The following is a 26,071-nucleotide window of genomic DNA, read 5'->3' on the forward strand; positions in this document are numbered from 1 at the left end:
AAAGTAGAAAGGGACTTTCAAACCAGCCTTATTTATTACCCAAAGGTACGCTTGCTAGCGTTGGGTATTGATAACTATTGTCATGCTACTAGCCTCCTTGAATACACTTCAACTACAATCATTACAAAAATTCAACCTCATCACTAACACCAAAGGGCAACTTCAACAACCTCGCCTGTGGCTTACCTTTTAACGTCACTAACCTTTCTAGACATCTCTATTGCATTAATATCATGTCTTCTAGACATGGAAAATATGCCATTTTGGACTCCTGTTTCTCATAAGAAAACTAAATATGCCAATCAACTTCGAAACGAGGTGGCCACTTTCTATACCAGAAGAACATGAGGATTCTCTTTCCAAAAGTGATCCGCAATGATGTCTCCATGTTCAACAATTATGACAAATCTAGATTTTGAAACAAATTCACCACCGTTCCCTATGCTAGCAGATTCATCAATCTGCAACGTGTCAATGTAAAAGATTGTGTAAGGTATCTTGGGCAGTACGTAGTAAGACAGAGCTTAAGGTTATTCTGTGCTACACAGGCATAGGAGAGAGACATTACAATACCTTTTTCCTAAATAGATATGAACCTTTTCGGAAAATTTCAGGAAGGGTACTATAATTGATTCCGAAGTCCTTGAAGAGCATCTCATTTTTGAAATCAGCTCTTGTTCCCTGCAAAAATGTTCACATTCGGTTTGGATTGATCTTTGTACTCCAGTGATCTAGTTTTTCTTCGGTTTCCATAAATCAAAGGGTTTGGCATGGCTCCTCTGCTTTTGCGTGTATGGGAATGCAATATCATGACCGAGACACACCAAAACTATGCCAAACATTGAAACCCAAGCCAATTACACAAACAAATTGGAGACTCCTGAATCGAGCATCGCAAAATGAAAAATTATGAGCTGTTTTCATCTACTGAAAGTCCAACTTTTCAAGCTCCAAAACATTAGCACTCTTCCACATACACACATACACAAGTACACACAAGGATACAATTACACAACTCTCTTAGGACTCATTTTTTGTCAGACATGGAGGGCAGACTCATTCGAGATAAGATCCAGCACTCCTGGACAGTGACAGAATTCTACCTATATGGCAATAAAGGGCATAGTTTTTCAAGATGAAACTAACACTCTAGTAATGTGCACTATTTTAGCAGCACCTGCAGAAACTTTCAGATCCAGGCTCATAAAATGTAGCTTTTCCTTTCTTATTCCATAACAGCAGGACAGAACTGTAACCCCTTAGTTGCCTGCGTGTTTGTGGAATAGAGGGGACTCTTCATCCTTTAGTAGCCATCTCAGAAAAGGTACACATTATACTCTTGAACCCTCAACCACTTTCCATGAACTTCGAATATCTTGAGCACCTACTTTAGCAAGCTCGCCTCCCAGCCGTAAGTTCACTGATTTGACTGGTCATATCTTTACATCATTAGAAAAGGTTTAAACGAGTGTTCCAAGCTATCTTTCAGGGATTTGAGTTACAAAGTGGTCGATGAAGCCCCAAGTTACTAAACTCTTATCAACCAGGCAGGCTCAAGCCTCATATGGGACTCTTATTGACCAAGGTAGAAGAGGAAGATCAGCCAGTTATGCTGATGATTCAAAGAACCCCATGAGGCAGAAGCAACTCTCAAGACAACAAGTTACATGAGCCAGTTTAGCTGGATGAAGATTTCTGTTGGGAGCCATGCAACTTTAAGAGAAGGGGGATAATTTCATGCATGTCCCCTTGACTATGCAATGAGCACTCTATCTATCTACTTGTACATCACTGTAACATCAATTCTGCAGTAGTGTAATGGATTCATGCAGAGTAGAAGCTATTGCCATTTTGGGGCTAGCTAACTGTCTTCTGGTCGGCCAAACCAGGCCAAGCAACCAGCACTAGCCCAAACTGAAAATAGGCGAGCAAATCAGCTTGACTCCTGGGCCACCAGTGTATTCAGCTCGATTAGTCAGGCAGGAAATCACCATAAGGGTTAATTATAGGCACCTACTAGGACGGGTTCATCGGATTAACATAGGAGGTTCCTCTAGTTTTGGGAACAATAAGAAATTCAGCAAGGTCACTTTTGTTGCATTAGTTGGTGAAACTACGACAAAGACATACTACTAATTGTCAGCTTACGCGTTCCAGTGATCTCCTGATTGCTTTATTTATAACACTCAAGTATTGAAGTCTTTGGATGGAGGGCCACTATACAAAGTTACGATCTGCTCTCCTTCACCTTTTCAGACGTTGGCACAAGTTGTTTGTTGCATAGCTTAAGCACAAATTGGCAACGTGCAGCAACTAGTCTGTATGCTTGTTACATGTCATTAAAATAAAGCTATTCAAGCATATATAGTATGTGTGCATTATTTTATTTATTTTTTGGCATAAAAGATTTTACATTGAATGTCACAATCTGTGACGTATTCCTTTCTCTAGACCTTAGACTTTTGGATGGTTTGATGAATGGACACTTGTGGAAGGGTATCCCCTTTCAACGGGACACTTCCTATGAGGCACAACCCTTCACAACAGACGCACTCCGATTGTACCAACAAATTTTGTACTTCAACATCGAGTGATTGTCACGAGGGCGTGATTTTTGGCACATGCATGTTGGCCTGCCTGTGGACCGGACCCTAGGAAAACTAAAAGCGTGCTCAAGGGTTTCTTAGTGTGCTAGAACCCCTAGAAATTGTGCCTTGGGAGTGATTTTTGTGGTTTGGACCAGAAAGAGGGCAAAACACCCTTAGGTTTTGAAGTTGGTCCTTGGTGGGCTTTTAAAAAAAGGCCCCACTAGGGGGGGGGCCTAGGGGCAAATGAAAGCCCTTGGGGGCAACCCACGGCATGGACTGCCACGTGGCATGCCCATGCAAGCCTTTTTAGAAGGGAAGACCTTGGAAGGTATGAGAGAGGAAAATGGCGCACATAAGTTTACATGAGGGTCACGTAGAGAAACAACGGGATCTCGCGGGTAGTTGATAGCTACACAAGATGGATGGTTGTCGTAAGGCTGTACGGAACACCTTTTGCTACTGTTCGTACGGCTGTACGGAGCCATTGATTGCTTCTGGTACAGAGAGGTACACCTGTTGGTACAGGGTCTTTGTACGGAGCATTAATTGCTGCTAAAGGTGTACGGACTGTGGCACGACCATCTACGCTTGTATGTACGGCTGCTGAGTGTATTGGCATTGCTAGTACGGTCACCTACGCTTGTTGCCACGTACTACTAGCAGAGTACGGGACAGAGAGAAAAGGCTGTATGGACTGCTATTTACGAGCTGATACAAGTGGCTGTATGGTCAACTGCTGACGAGCTGGAACGGACAACTGTACAGTCTCTGCCACGAGAAGCTGTATGGGCTTTTCACAGGCTGTTAAAGGGAAACTGCCTGCAAGGCAACATGGCAGCAGCAAACTGTTGTTTTGAATGCTTTAGCACATGTATGAGCTCAGTACTTTGTGTCCAAGATGAAAAATATATCACTCATGCTTTGTGGACTGTTTTGGAGAAGCCGACTTGGGAGGAGGATTCCCAGTGAATGCTTGCAATTCAAGACGGATCTCAGATGCTATGGGTAGTTCATTTATGCTTTCACCCAATGCTTGGGTAATCCAGTAAGCCAGTGGACGCCAGGGATAGTGGGGGAAGTTGTTCATTCCCGTGTGGGTTGTCAGAGAACAAATCCCAAGCCACATGGTGGTGTATCGTCAGAGATGGATGCCCATTGTCATTGGGGTGTGAGAGCAGAGCCCCGCAGGGTTAATGTGTTGTGATATTGATGCCATCTATAAGTGGGAAGAGCGTTGAATGCAAGTGGGTTCAAATTCATTGTGTATGCAGACGGCAAATCTTTGGTACAACCTCGTTGTTGAGTAGACAGGGATCGAGAATCCATGCTTGGAATGGGAAGTATCCCTAGAACCCTGAGAGGGATGGTACAGGTGTGTCTCCCATAGTGTTTGTTGTATTGTGATGCTAGATCTCTTATGGGAAACAAGTTATTGTATCAAGATATGTACGACCCATAGGGTGAGAGGAGACTATTGGTCATGGCAGTCCTGGACAGTGGAGAAAGCTTTGGTATGCTTTCTTTCTCTGCTTTGAGCAAATGGATGACTAGTTGGGCACTAGAGACAGATGTGGGGAACTGAGTGGCTGAGTTAGTTGCTAGTAACAGTTCCGGGTTGTGTGCAAGCTTCCTGGACTAGGGATGGAGACCTACTGCCAGGAGTGGTGAGAGCAGTGAACAGCAAAGGCTATGCAAGGTATGTGGATGCCCAATGGGATATGGAATGCCCCAGTTGTAAGGAGTGCATCCTTTATGTAGCCTGGATTTCAGGGCCTCTCACTTAATTAAAGAAATACCGAAAGGGGCACCAAGGTTTGGGGCCAATCTATGTCTTTGTCTTGGTACAGGGGCACTCTAGCTCCCAATCTGCTGGTAATACGTTTGCTGAATTGTTAATGTAACAGTGTTGACTGGTTACTTGTTAGTTTTACTGCCCTTTAAACTTATTGAAGGCCGGTTTCATGGTTCCATTGCCGGGACTTCACCAACTTTCTCAAGGGGGTGAGTCCGTGGTTGCTTTGGTGAGGAGACATCACCATCTTCTCTAAGGAGGTGAGACTGTGGTTGTCTCTGCTGCAAGTATTGCTTGCTGTAATTGAATTGCAGCAAGGAGAATTCAGCAAGTATGTCACATAGTTACGAGGATTGGGATAGTGGACAAGAGTCCTCCCAAGATGGGCAATCTTTGTTGAGGGAGCTTCTGTTGAAGATGATCAGAATGCTGATAGGCAGCCTTATGGACCTATGCCATTGAATGGACAGCCAATAGCTATGCTAAATGGACAGGAGGCTCCATTGCAACAGTTTATCCATAGTCTTGGTGTTGATTTGCATGGCCAAGGCAATGGTTTTCAGCAAGCAAATCAGGGACAGCAAGTCATTCTGCATCCCTTAGTGCATCCAGGATATTTTCGTGGTGCTTCTATGTTTCAAGCAGTGGCTGGCCAAGTTGGGAATGGTGGTCAAGGAATGCTTAGAAATCACCATGTTGGTTTTCAGCCTGGAATGCAAGGTATGCAAGGCACTATGCTTGGGGGTATGCTAGTCGGAATGTAGAGAGTTATGAATGGAAGCACTGGCATGCAGCCAGGAATGCAAAATGGAATGCATAGCATTATGGGAGCTCCTGTAGGCATGCTTGGTATGCAGGACAGTGGGGCTCGTATAGCAAACCCTGCTATGGGTAATGGCAATGTTGGTCAAGCTTATGCTGTCCACTGTGATGTATGTGGGAATAGCATTGGTGCAATCCTCATGCAGAATGGACGGGTTGTTGCCTACGAGAGTAGAATGTTGCAGGATGCTGAAAGAAATTTGCAAGTATATACCTAGATGAATCTAGGAACATTCCCAAACTCATCCTCTAAAAACACAACATAGTGCAGTTTCAATCTCACGAGAGTCACTCATAAGATTGAAAACAGTGTTACAAGCAGTTTGGGCCTAGCGTGCAAGGCATCGACATACTGATGCATTATTGAAAGCAATGGAGACTTTCTTTGGCCAGCTTTGTGACAAGAGATGGATGCTTTTGTAGGGATTTGCATCGTATGTTAGCAAGATCAGTGATGTAGCTTGCTGTTTGAAGCTACCAGATCTTTGAAGGATTCATAATGCTTGAAATGTGAATCTTCTCAAACCTTTCCGGGAGATGTGCCAGAGGATATGCCTTCTGTGTGTAGCCAGAGTTGGGGAACTTAATGATATCTTAGTTCTAAAGCAGGTATTGGCACATAAGGGAAGGAAAGTCAAAGATAAAGTTTCTTTGATTTGTATGCAAAGTGGCTAGAAGAGGGTGATCTGGCAGATACACCTCTGTTGTTTCAGCTTTACTTGGAAGCTTTTTAGCTTGAGCCAACTTCAGTTGTGACTCCTTCAGGCTCAACAAAGCGTAGGTCTCGAGCATTTCCTGATGCTCAAGAGAGGGATAGTACCTCTGTCTCTTTGTTACAGAAAGGCTCAGATATCTGGAGGTCGCTTGGTGACATTGTATTTTTCACCCGAGTTACTGTTTGCTTACAGTATATCTACCTTGGGAGTTCTATGATCAATGTACTAGTCACTATGAGGACTTTGTAGTGTATATGGATTGCTACCCTAGACTCTAAACAATCATATATGCTATGCCAATTTGTGATACATGCTTTAATGATGGTATATTCACATGTATTTCAAAATGCAATCGAGGACGCTTGCAATGTTTCAAGAGAGGGGTATGTCACGAGGGCGTGATTTTTGCACAATGCATCTTTTGCAAAAGTGAGGCTTATGGCAGCCTGTAGAAAAAATATAAACAATTTTGTGAAATTCAGAAAATCGCTCCAAGATGTGTATTTTTAGGCGCTTATTGACTAAGAACACCAATAAATATCTCACACATAACATCGATTTCCTTTTCCTGTAGCTAAGCTAAACATTAAAAGGGAAGAGTAGGAAGGGGGGCACAGAAACAGCACCAAATCTAGCCATAGACCAAAGCAAGCCTCATTTCAAAACATCAAATAATGCATGTTGAGAATCTTACTTTCAATAGGTTGTTTGCAGTATCTTTACTTTTCCCTGCTTTCACCATGCTCCAAAGACAGGTATTATACTGATTGTTGATATGACCTGGCACAACAATGTATAGGGAGTGTTACAGCGAGCAGCAATGCTGTCCAGCCCATCTATTGAGGTGTAAACAAATCAATGTAGCTTAACTCTTCTACAAAAAAGGAATAACTAGGCCTTGCAAACAAAAATGCTGTGTGTGAGTGTGTGTGTGTGTGTGTGTGTGTGTGTGTGTATGTATGTGCGCGCGCGCATGTGTGTTTTTTTTTGGGAATTGGGGAAGGAATCACATTTGCAAAAGTTATGAAAGAAAATCATGATACAAAGATCCTTGCAACTAACAAAAAACGTATCGTGTTGCACCAAGCCGACCAACAACTTTGCCTTTTTCTTTTTTAACGACCATGCAGCATATGTTATGTGGCTTGGGAGATGAAAGAAAACCCTACAATCAACTTGTCGCCAAGAAAGATAATCCCTTAGAATTGATTCAGTTGGGTAGCAAACCGCTCTTCCATCAAAAGCAGGTGGATACTGTAGCTTCTTGTCAGGGAAATAGATAGACCATTTGAATACATACGTAGATGCAAAAAGTGACACAATGACTGATACGAGCTTGCTGCAAAGGTTGACCAAAAGGCATAGCATTAGGCAATTCCATTGGCTTCAAAGCGTAATGGTGATAAGTCAGCAAGTACAACACCCTCAAACATGAGCACACACTATGACCAACCAGAAAATATTACATCAGATTATAAACCCCATCAATAAGACCAAAGCATGTGCATACCTAGCTCGCCTCTTATACAAGTTGCTGTTTTTTTGAATTACAAAACTGCAAAATTAACGAAATTTTAGTTCCTTAGTTAAATAGTTCTACTTCTATCTGTAATGCTTTAAGCACTTCAATCCCTACGACTAAAGAAGATAATCATTAATCTCATGTACCAGATCTGACTAGTAGGATAAACTTGTCATAAATTACCTGTACTCATCACTCACACCATAAGCAAACACAATGTCTGGTAAGTCATCCATCACAGCCTTGGCACAATCATTCATCAAGTGCAAGGCATTGATATCATTTGGCTTCTCAAACTCATGCAAATCTGCAAATCTGAAGAGAAGACCATGAGCTTCTGCACAAAAAGACCACCAAAAATTGCCTAAAACAAACACTCTGTTTCTTTCCAATACTTATGGTGGATGGAGTTATGAACACTTTTATCATGCTATCCTCCATTAGAGAGCATTTCTATCTTCTTAGTGAGATTAGCATGGAAGCCTAAGAGAAATTTATAATCAAACTTCAAATTCATCACACACACTGCATATTGTACACATAAGGCAAATTTGTATCCATTCATGAGTACCAAGCTTTTTTTGCAGAATTGGAGATGAATTCAGGAGATGTGACATCCACTAATAACCAGAAATCTGATTTACCACGATTTCTACAATGCTGAATCATGTCATACTATATGTATACCGAAAACTACATTAATGGTTCACACACAGCACAAGTATTCACCTCGCATTCAATCAGGAGTAATAATCAAAAATTCAAATGTCACTCAATTTGTCTCTAGTTGACCCCAACACATTGCTTAATCCAAAGCTTGATTGTATTCAAGCTCCCATTTACCTCAATGAAGTCTACAACAGTAAAGTTCAGGAAGATGGAAAGAAAAAACAAAGCACAAGCCTATCCCACATAACTCATCTAGATCACCTGCACCTAGCTCCCTCCCCATTGGTGACCTGTCCATCCATCTCCCCTCAACCTCCCGCTTGCATTCATACGTTGCTCCCCCTATGAGCAGCTCTCCCCCCACTCCCTTGCCCCCATCCTCGTGAACCATCTCATCATCCTTGTAAAACGAATCCCTTTCTCAAAGTCCTCCCTAAGCATAGCCCAATCACCGATGTTCACTTCATTGCTAAGACCAAAATCATGATCATGGGGACACGACGGATGCAACTCGCTTTCAAATTTGAGGGGAAGGGAACAAGTGTTAGATGCAGTACAGTCATACAAATACTTGGGTCTGGAGTCACTGATAATTACAAGTGGAACACGCGTGGAAAGAAGAATCATAAGGGGAATGAAAGCATTCTTTGGCCTCCAAAGTAGATGCAAAAAGAATTGGGAAACGATAAAATCTCTGTAGACTAAGCTAGTGCAAACAGTGCTGCTAGGCTTGGGCTCCAAGCCTTGCCAGGGCATTTTGGAAGAGAGTGGAAAGAGTGCAAAAGAGATTTACAATAGAAGACTTGGGAACTAAAGCTCAAACCCCCACCCCATTCTGCTAGCAGAGACAGGCATGCTCCGTTGGAAGGAGAAGCCCTATGCCAACACATTCAATACCTCGCCACAACGGCAAGAATGGACATGGAAATCCCTCGTAAGACAATGGAGGCAACAGATTTCCACACTCTTCCAAAATGCCAGGGGATTTTGGAAGAGAGTGGAAAGAGTGCAAAAGAGATTTACAATAGAAGACTTGGGGACTAAAGTTCAAACCCCCACCCCATTCTGCTAGCAGAGACAGGCATGTTCCGTTCGAAGGAGAAGCTCTATGCCAACACATTCAATACCTCGCCACAATGGCAAGAATGGACATACATATAAAAGAGCCCCCATATGAGAAGGACATGAGGGAGGTTGACATGCAGCAAGGAATGAGGGCAGAGTTAGGCCTGCCATTGCAAGCAATCTGGCTGCCACATTGGCCCCCCTGGTAACCTTATTGGCTGACTGTATGCCTTACTTTAGGGCTGGCATAAGGGCTGTTAGCAGCCCAGCCAGGAGCCCAAACAGTGGGCCAAGGGACTGGGGAAAACAGAAAATAAGGCCCATATACGGGCCAGAGGATGGATCTTCTCAGCAAGTGAGTCACAGGTCAGTCCCAACCTGTGAAGTTTACAGACTGGCCAGGTCAGCCAATCTTTAAGCAAAGGAGGGCCTTGGGACCTCTCCAGGCAGTTGTTTCTGCAGCAGCTAGTCTGCCAGGTTTTGGACCTTCCAGGGGCTCACAAAGAGTCAGATCTACACTGCAGTAGAATAATATATTGTGGAGCAAGGAGCATGAGCACGTCTCACCTTCCAGCTACTGAAGCCTACAGGAAGGCATGTGACAATAACGAAGAGCTTGCCTCAGAATGTAACAAGCTACCACAGCGACATTGTGCTGTAGGTGTTGGGAGTTTTTTGTACTTGGTTCTCTATATAAATACATCCGTATTTCTGCTCACTGGATCTGAAGTGTCTTTTCATATATGTATGCACACGGAGGAAGTCGGTTCCTGGAGTGATGTTGTGTGATCTCAATCTCTCTTTCTGCTGCGTGGGAGTTGGCTACAGCAAGCAAAAATCCCCTAACTGTATCAATAAAAAATCACATTAAGCTCTTAAACATAGTCCATTATGTTTTACATCCTGCTACATGGTATTATTGCAAGCCATAATGTCCTCTTCAAGACGCGCAAATATGAATGTTCTAGAGAAATGAGTAACTGACAACGTGGGAATGCTAAGGCCTAGGTGCACCTAAATGTGCAATAATGCCAAGGGGCAAGTGGTTTTTAATGTGCCCCAAGAGAGGGGTAAAAAGGTGCACCAAGTGGAGAGGCTAAAATGATGACATTTGGCAAGGAGAACTATCTAGGGAATTGAGGGTCTCGTGGATAAGCATGAAAAAACAAAGGAACGAATTGAATTTGAAAATTTGTGATCCACGAGAGATAGGCTGGGTGGAACAACTGAATGCCATCGCCCGTGAGTTGTGTCAACGTAGAAATAGAGATTTCGAGGAAGAGATAGTGTCTTTTACAGTTGCTATCAGAGCCAGGTTGAGAGAGTAAGGGACAAGACGGAGGCTGTGCGTGAAGGGAAGGTGGACGGCCAAATTTTGTTTGGTGTTCTACGGTGACGGAGCTGCTGGCGACGCCTGATCGGTGGCGTTTCGGACTGTCAACGGAGAAGGCTAGTTGGGGTCCCGTAACGCGCTGACGCGCAATCGGCTTATGAAGGTCCGTGGGCGCTGGATTACTTCGATGGAGGTCGTCAACGATTGACGACGTTTTTTCGATTGGGCTTGGGGTAGCGTGGTGGTTCGACGGTCGACGGGAAAGAAGACCAGATGGGGCTTCTGAATTGTGGCTGGACTTTGGGGTCACGTAAAGCAGCGGCTGGTAGCAGGTGGAGCGCAGAGGTTACGTGGACATTCGTTTGCGTAGGCGTAGGATCACGCTCCTACAGCAAAGCAGCAGGAGACCAAAGGCAGCCATTGAAGACAGACCAGGACACTCTTCGAGAAACATACAGGTTCATTCGTTCTGAAGAAGACGATTCGGAATCTTCATGGGAACAAAGACAAGCAAAGCGTTACTATGACCAATCGAGATTTCGAGGAGAAATCAGGGAGCCCTTCTTTCCATACAGTTTTTTTTCCATATGGTCCTGTTATTTCTGCACCGAAAAAAAAGGGACGTTCAGAGTGGTTTATAACTGAAAGTTTAGGACACAGGAGAAAGAAAAAAAACAGGAAAGCAGAGTAGATTGTGAAACTATGGAGGCAGAAGGGCAGAATTCTAGGGTGAATCCTAGTGAGTCTAGAGTGCAGTCTACACAACAGATGTCACATCATGCAGCACCTACTTTGATCGGTAGGATTTCGATATTAGAAGATGCTTTACAGCAGATTATGAACCAGCAGCTTCAAGTGAATGCTGGTCAGAATGAGATTAGGGAGATGGTACAAGCCTTGTCGGCTAGACCGTCTAGAATTGATAAGGGCAAAGCTCCAGTAGAGCCGGAGCCCAGTATCCATTCATTAGAGCGCGCAAGGGTCAAAGTGCCTAATATCGCTAATTATAGACCGGAGAAGTACGCTGGTCGGATGACCGAGCGCAGCTCTGATGTGATCGAGGTTTGGTTACACAAGTGGGAAGAAGCCTTCGCCATTTGTGAAATTAGATCTGATCTAAAGAAAATCCGCGAGGCCACACACCTGTTTATTGAGGCAGCGGACAGATGGTGGATAAAGCAACAGAAGGATCAAGTTGCTCCTACCACCTGGGAAGGGTTTAAAGCTGAATTTAAGAAACACTTTCTCCCACCTGATGAAGAGTCCCGAGCTTGGGATGCTTATAGAAATCTTCGTCAGAGGAGTCTGTCAGTGGCAAAGTACACTGACAAATTCAGGGAATGTGTCATGAAAATAACAAACCCTCTCCCTATGTCGGTTCAGTTAAAAGACTATATCTATGGACTGAACGACAAAATCAAAATGGAAGTTCGGGCTAAATATGTGACTACATTAGATGAATCTATTGCAGTAGCCCTGAACTATGAGGATGCCAGGGGTAGATCTGGTGGATTTGTGCAGGCAGGGACTCAGTATGAGTACCCGAAAAAAGGGGGATTTCAGAGGAAATGGGTTTCAAAGCCAAGTGTCTCGCAGCCAAGTGGCCAAACCAAGCAGGTGAAGCCGGTTGAGGGACCAGTAAAAACAAGTACCACCGTTGGGGTGAAAAGGAAAATAACTCCAATGGCAACCCGGGCTTGGTCAAAGTCCTCGTTGACCCCTGGACAAAAAGAGAAAGCTAGAAAAGAAGGATTGTGCTTCGGCTGCCTTCAGCGACATCAGTGGAAGGATTGTCCACTGAATAAAGACTGTCGCACGGCTAATATGATATATCTGAATGCGACGTGGAAATGCAAGAGAGTCCCAATGCGGAACATATGCAGATGCAGCTGGCGGGACCTTCTCAGAGGTTAGTACCTTGTTTGTTATGTGTATCTGTTGCTAAGTTAGTGACGAGTGCACCTGATAACATCCTATCTAAGCCCGCAGCAACGGGATATACGGCCTTTAATGATACGGAGTTAATTAAAATGAAAGGGCAAGTGGCCAGTCATGATGTCATTGTGTTGTTTGACTAAGCGTCAACTCACAATGTGATTAACTTCAAGCTCGTGAAGAGGCTGAAATTAAAAACGAGCCCATCTGACTATGTGTATACAGTCAAAATGGCAGATGAAAATTCAACTGAAGTATGGGACCAAAGGGTTACCCAGTTGGAGCTTCGGATTCAGGACTATGCTGAGAAGCTTGATTTTGAAATGACCAAGCTTGCTCATGCAGATATAGCCCTGGGTATGGCGTGGCATTCTAGGAAGAATCCAGCCATTGATTGGAAAAAGCACGTATATCAATTCAAGATGAATGATGTGCTTTATGTGTTACGAGGTGAAAAAGATATACCTCAGAGACCGTTGGTTTCCGTGATGGAAATCACAAAAGCTCAAGTAGAGTTTTTATTCCTTTGCACAGCATCGGTAGAGCCGGTGGATGATTCTTCGGCTAGCGCTGATGTTACGCAAAGTGGTGAGATGGCCAAGTTGGCGAATCTTATAACAGAGGAGTTCTCTGAATGTTTTAGGAATGAACTACCTTATGGGTTACCTCCAGAGCGGAAAGTTCAGCATAAGATTGAACTGATCCCGGGGGCAGAACCTGTAAATAGACCTCCCTATAGAATGAGTTTTGCTGAAGAGGCGGAGGTGCGTAGACAACTGGAAGAATACCTCAAGTTGGCGCAGATTCAACCAAGTTTCTCACCTTTTGCTTCACCAGTGATATTAAAGAAGAAAAAGGATGATACATTTCGCCTCTGTATAGATTACAGAGCATTGAATAATATCACTGTTAAGCACAGGTATCCGATGGCTCGGATTGATGATTTGCTAGATGCATTACATGGAGCCGTGATTTTCAGCAAGATAGATCTTAAGTGCGGCTACCATCAAATCCGGATTAGAGCTGAGGATGTGCATAAAACCGCTTTCAGAAGCAGGTTTGGTCATTATGAGTTTTTGGTAATGCCCTTCGGACTTACCAATGCTCCAGCGACCTTAGTCATGCTTATGAACGATTTACTACGTCCGTATATTGAAAAGTTCGTAGTACATTTTATTGACGATATCTTGATATTCAGTAAAAGTGTTACTGAGCATCGTGAACACTTAAGGATAGTGTTCAATATTTTGAGGAAAGCCAGTCTTTATGTAAATAAAAAGAAAACTATACTGTGTATGGTTAGGCTTGAATATTTAGGGTTCATAATTACTCCACAGGGGGTAGAAATGGATCCGAAGAAAGTGGCTGCGATACTAACTTGGCCAATCCCTCAGAGTCTAACCGCGTTGCGATCATTCTTGGGATTTGTCCAGTTTTATAGAAGGCATATCAAAGGATATTCCGAAATAGTATCGCCATTGACTGATCTGACCTCAGATAAAGTACCTTTTATTTGGGGACAGAATCAACAAGAAAGTTTTAACACCATAAAACAAGATGTGGTCACAGGACCGGTGTTAAAAATAGTTGATCCCCAGAAACCGTTGTTCCTAGAAACCGATGCAAGCGGCATTGCGGTAGGAGCAGTCCTCCTTCAAGAGGGAAGGCCAGTAGCCTTTGAAAGCAAGAAGCTTTCTCCCTCTCAAAGGAATTGGCCAACTCATGAATTAGAGTTGTATGCTGTCATCCATGCTTTGAAAACATGGAGGCATTATTTGTATGGTCCAGAGTTTTATGTGGATGTGGATCATGATACTCTGAAACATTTTTGTAAACAGCCTGACTTGAGGGGCCGCCAAGCTAGGTGGACAGAGCTCATGCAGGAGTTTAATCTAACGATTCGGTACCGAAGAGGAAAAGATAATAAGGTTGCTGATGCGTTGTCTCGCATTATGCACAACCTAAGTTTCACGGTATTAGAGAGTGCTCTAATGACCGAGATAAGAGAAACTCAAAAAGTGGACGAGTTTGTCCAGAGCTTGTGGCCTAAAGCTCATGTGTTAAAACCCGGGGAAAATGAAAAGGATGACCTGGCATCCAGAAAAGGCCAAACATATGCAAGATATACCATAAGGGATGGTATGCTAGTTAGAAATGGCAAGGTTGTAGTACCTAGTCAGAATGATCTCAGGCAGAGAGTCATTCGACAGTGCCATGATAGCCCGTGTGCGGGACATCCAGGAGTCGAGAAGACATATGATCTCGTGAAGCGAGATTTCTTTTGGCCAAAGATGAAAAAGCATATTCATGAATATGTGACACGGTGTTTCTTGTGTCAGGTAAGCAAGGCCGAGCGGGTGAAGCCACCCGGACTTTTACAGCCCTTGGAAATACCACTACGTAAGTGGGAGAGCATTTCCATGGATTTTATAGTAGGGCTGCCTAAACCGCAAGGAGGGTATGATTCTATCCTTGTGGTGGTTGATCGTCTAACCAAGATGGCTCACTTCATTCCGACTAGGGAGTCTATTAGTGCCCCGCAAGTGGCGGATTTGTTTATTAGACATATTTCGTCTGCATGGATTGCCTAGATCCATAGTGTCAGACAGAGATGTCAGATTTACCGATCATTTTTGGACAGCGGTATTTGAGACACTAAGGACTGAGTTGGGAATGAGTAGTGGGGATCATCCTGAGACGGACGGTCAGACGGAGAGAGTCAACCAGACTTTAGAGGATATGCTGAGAGCATATGTGTCATTGAGGCAACATACATGGGACAAGTGGTTGCCATTGTTGGAGTTTGCCTACAATGATAGGAAACATTCCTCTACAGGGTTCAGTCCGTTTGAACTGAACTATGGTTATAGACCAGCCAATCCAACTATAGTTGGAGTACCTCAGAAAGTGCCTAGTGCCGCGAACTTTGTAGTTCAGATGCGGGAGATGCTAGCACTTGCGAGAACTAATATCCGCCAGGCTATGGATAGAGCCAAGGTGTATGCGGATGAAAATCGGTCTATAAGAGTATTTAAGGAAGGAGAAAAAGTTTTTCTCAGAGTTCCTTCGCACTCGAAGTCGTTGACTTCAGGAGAGTGTGCTAAGTTATCACCTCGATACTGTGGGCCGTGGTTAATTCTAAAGAGAATAGGCAGTGTAGCCTATAAATTAGAATTGCCACAGGGGTGTAAGGTGCACCTGGTTTTTCATGTTTCGTGCTTAAAGAAATTTTTGCATACAGGTGACTCACTAATCGAAGGTGTGGTTTTGTTTCAAGAGATAGAGGATATTGCAAGGCGCCAGCCAACAAGAATCCTGGACCGAGGAACAATGCAAATACGAAATCGAAAGATACCCACGGTGTTGGTTGCATGGCATGGTCAGCCTCTATCGGAAGCTACCTGGGAATCCGTATACCAGTTACGGAGAGTGTTCCCAGATTTCATCATCGAGGACGCTGATGCTTGAAGAGGGAAGGAATGTTATGCTCAAGTCGAGATAGCATGACCTCGGAAAGATCGGTGGGCATTTTCTCTTAGATGACCAACTTTTGTAATAGTCAAGAGAAGTAACTGCCAAGGTCCTAGGTGAGGGTGCGTAATTGAAATGGTCAAGAGAAGTAACTGCCAAGGTCCTAGGTGAGGGTGAAATGGCATTGACTAGGTAGTTCTGAGTGCTAAGGCCTAGGTGCACCTAAATGTGCAATAATGCCAAGGGGCAAGTGGTTTTTAATGTGCCCCAAGAGAGGGGTAAAAAGGTGCACCAAGTGGAGAGGCTAAAATGATGACATTTGGCAAGGAGAACTATCTAGGGAATTGAGGGTCTCGTGGATAAGCATGAAAAAACAAAGGAACGAATTGAATTTGAAAATCTGTGATCCACGAGAGATAGGCTGGGTGGAACAACTGAATGCCATCGCCCGTGAGTTGTGTCAACGTAGAAATAGAGATTTCGAGGAAGAGATAGTGTCTTTTACATAGAGGCACCTTCTCTTGGCAAAGAGCCTGCATCAAGGCTTCCTATTTTCACGATTTTCTGAGACGTCGTTCCCCCCGCTTGAGATTAGACTAGATAGAGGCACCCTCTCTTGGGAAGAAGAGTTGCACAATATTCTGAGACCTCGTTCCCCCCGCTGCCTAGATTATTTGGTGGACCAAAGGTTGGAGAATTCTTGAAGAAAGGGAGTGTGCAAAAAGGACTTGACCCCCTGCCTCACTGAACCTGTTACGCAGGAGCCCTGCAAAGGTGGCTTCTTGGCATCACACTTCCCCCGGAGTGAACGTAATCCTAGTGCTCCCAGCACCGTCCAACCCCAAGCTAAGGCTTCTACTCAACACTCTTCGCCAGGAAAGAAGTGGATGTGCAACAAAGAAGAGATAAAAGTGTCGCATAAACAAGACCAAAGGGATTGCCTTCAAATCCACGCAATCTTCTAGGAAAGAGCAATTGAAATGGAGGAACAATGTAGCCAACTCCAAAAGGTATTTCAATTTTCATAGTCCACCATCTCGACTCGGTAGATTGGCTCAGGACCCATGCACTGATAGAGGGTTAGGTCCTCCTCGGTTAGAAATGGGCACATAGTAACAAATGTGCGGAGATGGAAACAAAGGTCCTTCATTAAGGCCTTTGGACAATAAGAAACCAACCATGATATCTGGATGTCTCGTATCCTGATTGCTCTCCTGAAAAGGTGAGGTCCACAGGAACCAGTGTTAGAGTGGAACTCCCAGATTTGCCACTATCTCTATGCAATCAGGCTCCCACTCTATGTGGAGGACTAGAGGTAGTCCTTGGGCTAGAGAAAAGAACAATGTATCAATCCCAGAGGGAATCCCCAAGTCTGTCAAGATGGAAGAATTACCTACTACTCTAGTCATGCTCTCCAGAAATGGCAAGTGTTCAAAGAGCAGCTTGTGTATAAAAATCTCGCTAACTATTGTTTCCTGTGTGGGCTATCAAGCCACATTGTGAAAATTGCTCTCGGAAGAAATATAAGCCAAAAACCATTCAGGAGCCAGTAACCCTACCTCAAAGAACCATATGGGTGCCAAAAGAGAAAAAAGGCAGACTAAAAAGCGAGATAGAGCTCAGAAAGATATGAATTTTAATCGAAGAGCTAAGGAACCTAGAGACCTGTACAGCAAAGACAAAGAGGTCCTCTAAATAATTTCAAAAAATGCTTTTGGGCTCTTATAGCCCAAGAAACTAGTGATTGGATTCAGGAATATAAAGAAAGTTTAGGACATGAAGACACAGATATGCGAACAGGCTGCTCTAAAAGAGTTAATCAAAGCTTGGACAGATCCAAAGGGCTAGGTGGGTTGCCCTTCAGTGTTGTGTTAACGGTGTCCAATTTACCCTTGTCTCAGTTTATGCCCCCATTGGGGTTCAAAGGAGGATACAAGCGGGGAAGTCACTATCAACGATGTGCCCCGCCATTGGAGAAGAGTGCATCTCCTCTAAAACCAGTAGCTTATAGGCTGAATTTTCCTCGAATTTTTTTCCCCCCTTTATACCACAGCAACCCATTGTGTAGCTTGTAGTTGGGATGGTCTTCGCAAGAGGGGTTTTGTAGGTCCTGAAATATGACTTTGGCTTCATTATCCAAGAGATATTCCTCTTGTATACCATGGATCCATTCTTTATAAACCTCTCAAAAGGAATTCAAAGTACATGCCCACATTCTTGAAAGTGAATCAGCCACAATATTCTCCTTCCCTACCTTAAATTCAATCTCAAAATTTTAACTTTGAACTTTGGAAAGCCATCTCTTTTTCTTTGGGGAGAGACTAGCTCATGGTAATTGGAGACTTCAACATGGTACAGGACAGGGTTGACAGATGGAGAAACAAAGGGTCTATTGTTAGAGGGAATGAGCTTCAATCGTGGGAGAATATGAAGGAAGTTCACTATTTAGTAGATGTGGGCACTCTTGGCCAATTCACCTGGTGCAACAGACAGATTGGTTATCAAAGAAGTGAGGCTATAGGGGATTGTCACCATTTGGGACTTCTCCTAAGAAAATAAAGGAATAATTCTTAAACAGGAATTGAATTTGGCCAAAGAAAGTTAAAGTGGTTAACCAAGAGTAAGTATTTTTGTTTTACTTTTGTGTTGCATTGGTAAAAGAGAACTATGGGGACGCCCACAAGGGACTAGAAATAATCCAAGAACTAGAATGCATGCATTAGACTAACCTTTAACGGGTTAAAGTGTTGGATTTCGATCGTGGTGATGTGTAGGTCCAAGAAGGGTGCAAAAAAAGCCCTAAAGTCAAGGGAAAGCACCAAAACACGGGACCTACGAGGCAAAAAGCACCAAGAGGAGGTGGCACCTACATATGGAGGTCCCCACAGGGCTAAAGGCCAGCGAAACAGCCTACAAGCCAAGGATATGGCTCAAAAAGCATCCGAATCAGCTTTTTTTAGAAGCTCTAGAAAGCTAAACGTGTAAAAGCTCCAGCTTTTTCAGAAAGAAACCTTAGGAAAGCTAGCCCCAACTTTTTAGAAAGCTCTGCTTTCAAGTTGGGGCCAAGCCTATAAAAGAAGAGCCCCTGAGCTCTAGAAAAGAGGAGAGTTGTACTCAACCCAAGCTCTTGTGAGCTCCAGTTGTACAAAAGTCTATTCTATTGCAATAAAGACCTTCAGGGGGGGTCCAGCCCTTTTTCGGGGCCCTAGTGCTGTTTATTGTTTCTTTCCCTCACCTCCTTGCACTCTTCCTTGAAGGCGCATGAGCTCCCATAGCCTCACCAAGCTCAGCCAGTGAACTTCAGCGCCTAGTCTGCATCCCTAGACTATTGCGATTAGTTCTAGAGCTTCCCCGTCATATGGCGATTGCAGCCAGGCTTCCTGTGTGCACCCCAAAGTGATGTGATCTGTCCCTTAGCCTCTCCAAGTGCTGCGATTCCATGCCAAAAGACCTTTCTTGCTGCGATCTGAGTTGCTAGCTGTGTGCTATGCCCGGAGGTGTCCACAAACCATTCCCAAAGTGCCCAAGATCAATTGCGATTTGATTGGGAAGGTGTTCCCTCGCTGCCCTTTGCAGTCCAGCCAGCCCATAGCTCCCTGAGTTGCTGGAATATTAAGGTCTAGTTTCAGTTTCAGTGGTATCAGAGCAAGGGTTGCCACTTTCCTTGGTGCCAACGGTCCCAAAACAAAAAGACATCCCTAGAAAGAGTCCCAGGGATTTGACATGGCTTCCGAAAGAGGTAGTTCAAGCGCAAGGCGAACCAGAATGAGGCGTCCTATGAAGATCTTGATGAGCCATTCGTGTTGGGAAGAATCAAGGAGCTCCAGTCTTTGAAGCAGATTCCACATTTTCGACACTTGTTTGAAGAAGAAAGAGAAAACGATTCAAGCCCTATAAAGAAAAGTCAAAGTTTACTCCAGAGCACATTGAGACCTTCCGAAAGGAGGGTAATTGTTTCCACTGTGAAAAAGAAGGGCATATGGCTGCCCAGTGCTCCGAAAAGCCTCCGGGTTTTAGGGAGCAGAAAACACCAAGAGAACCGCCCTAGCTCTCAGGCTAGGAATCTTGCAAAAGAATTGGGATTATCCCTAGATGCGGAGCATGTTTTTAAAGGGGATCCAGTCAAAGTCACTCCTTTAATTGGAAAGCTCATAATTCATGTACAAGATTATGTGGACCAGGAGGAGTTTTATGTTTCACCCCTCAAGCATTATGATGCTATCTTGGGGTATGCCGTGGTTCCACAAAAAAGAGGTGCACATTGATATCAAAGCAAGAACTCTCAGCTTCAACCACCGGGATAAGGAGCACAAGATTTTGGCCAAAGGAAGAGGCGAGACAATTCCAGTTGTATCCAATATTTCCATTTCTAAAGTAATAAATCTGCAATTTCTGGGTTTTTGTCAAACAGAGAGAGCATGAACCTCAAGTGGAGTAACTCCTGTGGATAAAGAAAAAATTCATTTAGATTCTCTTCCAGAAGATCTTCCTCCAGAGCGGCCAAAAGATCATATCATAGAGCTCTTCCAGGCAGTGCGCCTCCGAACCACCCGCCTTATCAAGTGCAGACCGAGGAAATCATGGCTCAAGTACAATATTTACTCTCTAAAGGACTTATCAGGCCCAGTTCCTCACCCTTTTGTTCTTCAGACCTAACAAGCACTTTACAGGTACTTTCTTTGATGACATCTTAGTCTTTTCAAAGACGGAGGAGGAGCATAAAGAGCATTTGGCCACCATGTTCCAAGAACTCAAAAATCATAAGCTCTACATCAATGCTAAAAAGAGTGAATTCTTTCTAGATGAGATTCACTATGTGGGACACATAATTTCCAAGGAAGGGATTCGAATGGATCCAGCCAAGATAAAAGCTATTCAAGAATGGCCAGAACTCACCTCGGTACATGAACTATGCAGTTTTCTTGGGCTTTGCTCCTATTATAGACACTTTATCACACACTTTGCTCATATAGCAGCCCCCTTGCATGATTTGACCAAGAAATTGGTAGTCTTCAGGTGGGGAGAATGGCAAAGGATAGCCTTCAACACTCTCAAAGAAAATTTGACGATCGAGCCGATTCTTGTTGTTCCAGATCTACACAAACAGTTCCATGTGGACTACAATGCATGTGGAGAGTGTGTGGGAGCTGTCCTCCACCAAGAAGGACGAGTCATAGCTTATGAAAGCAGGAGGCTGCGTGATGCAGAGAGATAGTTGGGAGTTTATGAAAAAGAGATGCTAGCGGTTATCCATGCCTTAGCTATCTTAAAGCATTATCTTATTGGAGCTGATTTTACAATCAAGACAGACCATCAGAGCCTCAGGTATTTCTTGACGCAGACAAAGATCTCCGAAAAGCAGATGAAATGGGCAAATTTCTTGTCCATGTTTCACTTTCAGATTGTCTACACTCCAGGAGCTCGGAACAAGGTAGCAGATGCATTATCCAGAAGGCCCAAAGTGAATAATGTTACCATAACATATCATCAAAATCTAGAGGTCATGAAAGAGCTATATTTACAGGATCCAGATTTCGGAGAAGTTATGAGGAACATCTTGCAAAGGGAATCATCCAGTCAGTATTCATTAAAGGATGATTTTAATCATTTGTGTGTGAGCCAAGACATGCAAGCCAAAGTTTTGTAAGAATGTCATGCTCCTCCTTATGCAGGGCATCGAGGTATTTTGTCTACTACTTAGGCCATTGAGAGAGATTTATTTTGGCCAAGGATGCGGAAAGACATTTACAAGTTTGTGACTGCTGAACCTATCAATGATGGTCCATATCCCATCATTCCCATCTCTGGATCTAGGAAGATCAAAGATGAAATCCATGGCGATGCTTTCCCATGGTCCCTGCGGTATGGGCAGCGGCATGAGAAGTCCTGGGGTATTGTGCCTATCATACTTTACCTTTTGGCACATAAGACATTCAAGCAGGCCCATTTCATTCTAGTAAGAAAAACTATTAAGGCAGATCACGTGGCCAGATTGTTTTTGGCACAGATCTTCAAGCACCATAGGCTGCCTAAGTCGATTGTCAGTGATCAAGACCACAGGATGACTAGTTTATTCCGGAGAGCATTATTTCATAATATGGGGACGAAGCTGGACTTTTCATCTTCTTTTCATCCTCAGTCAGACAGACAAAGTGGGAACACTAATTCCACGGTATTGGATCTTCTCAAGTGTTATGCATCCGAGCAGAAAGTCGAATGGGAAAAGTATCTTCCACTTGTGGAATTTGAATACAATAATATTATTCATAGCTCCACAGGAAAAGCCCCATTCGAAGTTATTTATGGAAAGGTGATTCTACCACCTATCCTCAGAACAAAGGACGAGATATTTGCAGCCGACTAGTATGTCCGAGACTTAGATACAGCTTTCTCTCAAGTACAGGCAGCGATTGAAAGATCTCAACAAAGGCAGCAGACAAGCACCGGAGGGAGATGAATCTCCAAGAAGGAGACTGGGTCTTACTAAAGTTTGAAAAAGCACGACTCCGAAAGATGAAAGGAAAAGAGAAAGTATACCCAAAGTTGTCTCCCAGGTATTATGGACCATTCAGAGTTAGTGAAGCCATAAATGAAGTCGCTTTTGGACTAGAGCTGCCCGAGACTCGGAAGATTCACAATGCTTTTCATGTGGGTCTTCTAAAGAAGTATCAAGGACCAGAACCTACAGAACCAGTTCAAGAAGAGCCACCAGAGGTGGAAGAGATGGAGGAGATCCTCCAACCCGAACAGATAGTGTATCAAACGAAAAAAGCCCTAAAGTCAAGGAAAAGTGCCAAAAAGCGGGACCTACGGGCAAAAAGCACCAAGAGGAGGTGGCGCCTACATATGGAGGGCCCCACAAGGCTAAAAGCCAGCGAAACAGCCTAAAAGCCAAGGATCTGGCTCAGAAAGCATGCGAATCAGCTTTTAGAAGCTCCAGAAAGCTAAACGTGTAAAAGCTCCAATTTTTTTGAGAAAGAAGCCTAATCTAGGCTAAGGAAAGCCAGCCCCAGCTTTTTAGAAAGCTCTGCTTTCGGGTTGGGGCCAAGCCTATAAAAGAAGAGCCCCTGAGCTCTAGAAAAGAGGAGAGTTGTACTCACTTGTGAGCTCCAGTTGTACAAAAGTCTATTCTATTGCAATCAAGACCTTTGGGGGGTCCAGCCCTTTTTCTGAGCCCTAGTGCTGTGGATAACTTCTTTCCCTCACCTCCTTGCACTCTTCCTTGAATTTTTCCCCGATTCAAACCGAAGGACCTCACTTTTTTTCCCCTTTTGCATGAGTCCAAACATCTGTGACTTCCTGAAATCCTCACTTGTATGTGGAACACACTCAAACCCGATCAAGGTTCTGTCAATACTTCACATCACAAAACTATTTCATTGAGGGCAGTTTTTCTTATGAACAATGTGGTTATTGATCTGCTATTGTTCGAATATCTTCCTATCTCCCAAATTCTTTAATCAACATTTATCCTTCTTTCTTTTACCCTGATCATTAGGATATGGCAAGTGAAGACACTGCCTTCTGCTGATGCACCACAAGCCATAAAGGAATATCTTCTTTAAAGTGCGAAGAAGTCAAACCTTCTTACCGATGAAAAGAGCGTCCATCAATTCTTACAACAATCCAACTGCAAGGAAGCAGTCGATCTTCTAGCTCAAATGACTTCACATATTCGTATTTGCTGTTGGCCATCTTTCACTCCGTCCCAAGTTGTTGCTTATAGCCAGCAATTTACCGATTCGACCTCACACGACAAGTAACTTCCCACATCTTTAGCATAACAAAAAACGCGTCTGCCAAAGATCCTGCAATACACATCCCACATGGAGTATAACCAACCTCGACTACCAAGCATGAAAGCCATGCAATTAACAATCCAAACATTGATTCACCATCCTCCTAGCCTTAGACCTCCTTCTCGCTTCAAAGCCTTGTCAATGACTAAGATCTTAGCCCGGATTGACACGTTCCCAGCTAGATGTACATCAGAAAACAAAACCTTTGTCTAGGAGCATTTCGCCAGTTACCAGGAAACCAACCCTTCGTCCCACTTACTCATCTAATTCGACCTCGGATTGTACTGTCGAACAAATCTTAAACGAAATTACCAACTCCAGATTTTCATCTCATCGAGAACATGGATTGATGTGCAGCAATAAGTCACTCATCTAATTTGACAATCATGGCCTGTTTAACGCCAGTGACAGCCTTTAACTCCAGGATTTACTACTTCGAATCACAAAACTTTGCCTTCTTCGTCCTCCGGCGATATTACCTTCGCCAAAACCTCAATGGCCTGCAGCTTCAATTCGTTCGGATTGTCACAGGAAGCGCCCAAGGCTCCGTCGCTTCGTTCGACCTACCACTATCATAGAGACTCGGGAGTTCCTTGCCACATGGTAGATGCCGAATGGACTCTTCGTTTTTCAAATTGTTAGAGAGGGCTCCCGCGTGGGCGATGGCTGGCAAATATGCCAGCCTCCTGGCAAGACGGAGCACAGCACGGCGATGGTTACCACGAAGACTTCCTTGCCGCAAGGACTGCAAAAACCTTGTCATGGGCCCGACCGGTCTCCTTCATACACCGGCTAAAAGTATCTAAAACCCACAATTCGGAACAGTACGAACGCAGGATGACGAAACTGTGAGTTGCTCTCTCACGAACTTGGAAGACGAACCTGTGAGCTGCTCTCACGACGCAAATATCCGCTACAGCATGCGACCAGAACAAAATCTCCACGCAAATAACTGCAGCAAGCTGCCAAATGCCACAGATCAGGGGTGCGCATCATTCACAGTCTGCAGGAATTTGAAGTCGAGACTGAATGGAAAGACGGCTACTCAATTGCCTAAAAAACCATTCCACACTGGCGCCCAGTATGAGTATGGCAGCTCTAGTCCTAGCACCCCCCGTTTATGGAGTTTTAGGGTGGTGCTGGCATTATGAAAAACAGGGAGCTCATTTTGGGTCCTCCACAATTTCTTCTTTTTTTGTGAGTCAAATATGGGAAAATAATAAAATACTCAATAAAATATTCATATGTCAAGAATGAAAGAATAAAGATATACTTCTATATTCACTCCCATATCTCACGAGCTTTAACATTCAATGCTCCTACAAGCCACGTCTTTCTCAATCATTTTTTAGCCATCTCCACGATCGTTAAGCTTCTCCCTCAGAACACCATAACTAATCTCGCCATATGCTTGTTTTTCAAAGTTTACAGCCATCAAGAGTCTTTGCCTTATGAAATAATAATGAAATAGCAAAGCAATGGAAAAACATTACATTTAAAGTAGCAACACCGAACTACAACTCTACATAACAAGCTAACAAGAGATGCCAACACCATCTTCATATTGATTTAACTGAAGAATATGCGGCTCTTCCAAAACAACAACACGTAGGCGCCATGCAAAGAGAAAACATGAGGAGAGAATGTTTACAACATATCGACTTTTGGTGTGATGGAAAGATTTATCCAAAATGTATAATCCAAAGTTCTACACCGCCATTCTTAAATGATATCGACAACATTGTTGAAATTTGTGGACGATGAAACGAAAGGTATGCATGGATACATCACGGCTCAGTCTCAAGTTGCGCACATGTATAAGTCTTTATACGAGCAAAGAAACGAACACAAAAATACAGTAGATAGCCGAAAGCTCCAGATTGAAAGAGCAATTACATAATGAAATTGAAGAGCATACAAAGACGAAAAGCAAGATTGAAAGCGACCCCTTTGGAAGATAGGCTTACAAGAAGAAATCAAGATTGCGTAACCTCGCAGAATTGAAAGTAGGAAGTGGAGGATGCAAGCGTCGAGTACAAGTAGCAAGGTGAGATTGTTTAAAGCATTTGCTATTTGCAATGTGGTTATGATAAATCTTCCTATAATAACTCTTATTTACGCATCCGGCTCATTAGAAAGTTTTGGAGCCCAAAAGGAAAATGTTGATACGAACGCTCTTCCCGTAAAACAAATAAAAGGTCTATTTTCAACAACTATTACAAAAGGGATGATTGAGGAAAAGAAGTTTAAAACCATCAAACGCAATGTTGTGCAACAGTTCGTGGAAAGCAATAAAGTTGATGTAAACTTAATTCAAGAGGCCCTCGATGAGAGTAGAATTAGCAGGAAAGGTTATTCT

The 26,071-nt window shown here is 43.6% G+C and overlaps 1 protein-coding gene across 4 annotated transcripts; it reads right to left on the reverse strand.

Moving 5' to 3' along the window:
* On the reverse strand, positions 1-24,837 carry LOC147891367 (tRNA(His) guanylyltransferase 2-like). Of its 4 annotated transcripts, XM_087389350.1 has the most exons (9): positions 24,595-24,837; positions 24,192-24,398; positions 23,505-23,721; positions 7,624-7,755; positions 7,429-7,473; positions 7,088-7,257; positions 6,613-6,698; positions 574-681; positions 2-461 (listed from the first exon to the last, which is right to left on the reverse strand). In XM_087389350.1, the coding sequence occupies exons 3-9, from the start codon at positions 23,606-23,608 to the stop codon at positions 330-332; spliced, it is 777 nt and encodes a 258-aa protein (XP_087245476.1). In that variant the 5' UTR covers positions 23,609-23,721; positions 24,192-24,398; positions 24,595-24,837; the 3' UTR covers positions 2-329. The 4 variants fall into 4 exon arrangements, with proteins under 4 accessions (XP_087245478.1, XP_087245476.1, XP_087245477.1 ...); XM_087389351.1 differs by lacking the exon at positions 24,192-24,398; XM_087389349.1 differs by having other exon boundaries at positions 24,192-24,837.
* Positions 24,838-26,071: the final 1,234 nt, after the last annotated feature.

This window comes from Dipteris shenzhenensis, chromosome 18 (assembly GCF_047967505.1).
Source record: "Dipteris shenzhenensis isolate YYH24624 ecotype China chromosome 18, Dip_SZ_1.0, whole genome shotgun sequence".
In the NCBI taxonomy this organism is placed as follows: Eukaryota; Viridiplantae; Streptophyta; class Polypodiopsida; order Gleicheniales; family Dipteridaceae; genus Dipteris; species Dipteris shenzhenensis.